Source organism: Calidris pugnax, unplaced genomic scaffold, assembly GCF_001431845.1.
Source record: "Calidris pugnax isolate Ruff unplaced genomic scaffold, ASM143184v1 scaffold107, whole genome shotgun sequence".
Taxonomy (NCBI): domain Eukaryota; kingdom Metazoa; phylum Chordata; class Aves; order Charadriiformes; family Scolopacidae; genus Calidris; species Calidris pugnax.
The window spans coordinates 2,656,085-2,658,244 of NW_015090901.1; the positions used below are offsets into that span (position 1 = coordinate 2,656,085).

Genomic DNA, 2,160 nt, shown 5'->3' on the forward strand with positions numbered 1-2,160 from the left:
TCCCACAGACCATCCAGATCATGACGGGCTTCATGCACATCGGTTTCGGGATCGTCCTGACGATGCTCACCAACATCTACACCTCCGTCTTCGTCATCGGAGAGATCCCCTTCCTGGGCGGCGTGTCTGTGCGTGGGCTGGGGGGCCGGGGGGGGGGACACACCCGGGGGGACAGATGCCCACCGGGAAGGGATGCCCATGGGGACTAGATGCCCACCGGGAAGGGATTCCCACCGGGGAGGGATTCCCCTGGGGAGAGATGCCCACCGAGGAAGGTTGCCCACCAAGAGGGATGCCCACCAGGGAAGGCTGCCCTTGGGGAGAGTTGCCCACCAGAGAGGGATGCACATGGAGATAGGTGCCCACCAGAGAGGGATGCCCATGGAGATAGGTGCCCACCAGGTAAGGATGCCCACGGGGATGGTTGCCCACCAGAGAGAGATGACCATGGAGATAGGAGCCCACCAGGTAAGGATGCCCATAGGGAGGGGACACCCACCAGGGAGGGATGCCCATGGAGATAGGTGCCCACTAGGGAGGGACATCCATGGGGAGAGTTACCCACCAGGTAAGGATGCCCACGGGGACGGTTGCCCACCAGAGAGAGATGTCCATGGAAATAGGTGCCCACCAGGTAAGGATGCCCATGGGGAGGGGACATCCATCAGGGAGGGATGCCCACAGGGAGAGTTGCCCACCAGAGAGGGATGCCCACAGAGATAGGTGCCCACCAGGTAAGGATGCCCATGGGGAGGGGACATCCATCAGGGAGGGATGCCCACAGGGAGAGTTGCCCACCAGAGAGGGATGCCCATGGAGATAGGTGCCCACCAGGGAGGGACGCCCATCGGGCAGAGATGCCCCCCAGGTAAGGATGCCCATAGAGAGGGATGCCCACCGAGAAAGGATGCCCACTAGGGATGGTTGCCCACAGGGAGGGATGTCCACAGGGAGAGTTGCCCACCAGGGAGGGATGCCCATGGGGACAGATGCCCACCAGCATCCCGGGGACCAGGATTTCTAGTCCAGTGCCTGTAAAACTCCAGGACTAACAATACAGAAGTGGGGGGGTCACCGTGCCCCCCGAGAGCTGTGGGGCCACCCCCCGTGGGCAGCTTGTTTGGTGCCCCATGGCTGGGTGGGTTTTGGGGGGGGCTCAGGGTGGCTGATTGTCCCCCCTCTCTCCTGGCACAGTTCATCATCTCGGGCTGCATCTCCATCGGGGCGGAGAAGAGCCCCACGGAGTGTGCGGTGAGTGGCCCTGGGGACCCCCCCTTAAAGCTGCTGTCGGGGGGTGGGGGGTGGCAGCAGCTTGGCCCCGTGGGGGCAAAGCCACGTTTGAACCCTGTGCCAGGGTTATTTCTGGAAACAAAGGCAAAAACCCACCCTAAAAAGCAGCCTGAGCTGTTCCCCGCAGCTGCTGTGGGTGTCCCCCCCCCGCCACCTCCTCCTCCCCGGGGGTGGGGGTCCTCGCCGGGCTCTGGGGTTTGATGTTGTCTCCAAAAGTTGTCCCCCCAAAGCTTTTGGGTGCCCTCAGGTGAAGGGCAGCCAGACCATGAACGTCATCAGCGCCATCTTCGCTCTGCTGGGCATCGTCGCCTTCATCGTGGACCTCAACCTCAACGGGCTCTACCGGCCCAGCTTCGACCAGGAAGGTTACCTCGTCCTGGTAAGTGGGGGGCACAGCTATTTCCCTTCCTTCCCCCCCCTCCCCACCCCCCATCTCCATTTTTGGGGGGTTCACAGCACACCAGAGCCTGCCCAGATAGGGTTAAACCTTTTGAGAAGCTCCCCTGTCCCCTTCCCCATCCTTTCATCCTCCCTTGGGGGGTGTCGGATGCTCCCTGAGCCTTTTTTTGGAGGATGGGGGAGGATTTTCCAGGGTTTCTCCGTGGGGTTCAGCCCCATTGCTGTTGGGGACCCCGTGGCCGGTGACACCCCAACAGCGGGGGCCGTTTGCCAGACCTATTTCAGGCTGGTACCTTGGGAGATGACTCACATCCCGGAATTGCCCATTTTTCTCCATAAAAAAGCCCTAAAAGCCACCAGAGAAGAGGGTTCCCAGTGAGACCCCGGCACCCGCAGGGGTGGGAGGTGGAAGAAGGAAACACCCAGGAAAGGTTGGGGGGGGGAAGCCTGGGGTTTTTGTTTTTTTTTTCC

The 2,160-nt window shown here is 61.5% G+C and overlaps 1 protein-coding gene across 1 annotated transcript in view; it reads left to right on the forward strand.

Moving 5' to 3' along the window:
- Nucleotides 1-2,081, forward strand: part of LOC106891923 (membrane-spanning 4-domains subfamily A member 12-like) — a 5,362-nt gene extending 3,281 nt beyond the window's left edge. The window contains exons 2-5 of the mRNA XM_014948753.1: nt 9-128; nt 1,195-1,251; nt 1,538-1,669; nt 2,034-2,081. Coding sequence (XP_014804239.1) covers nt 9-128; nt 1,195-1,251; nt 1,538-1,669; nt 2,034-2,039 — 315 coding nt within the window. The 3' untranslated portion in view covers nt 2,040-2,081. The remainder of the gene's footprint in view (nt 1-8; nt 129-1,194; nt 1,252-1,537; nt 1,670-2,033) is intronic.
- The last annotated feature ends 79 nt before the right edge of the window (nt 2,082-2,160 follow it).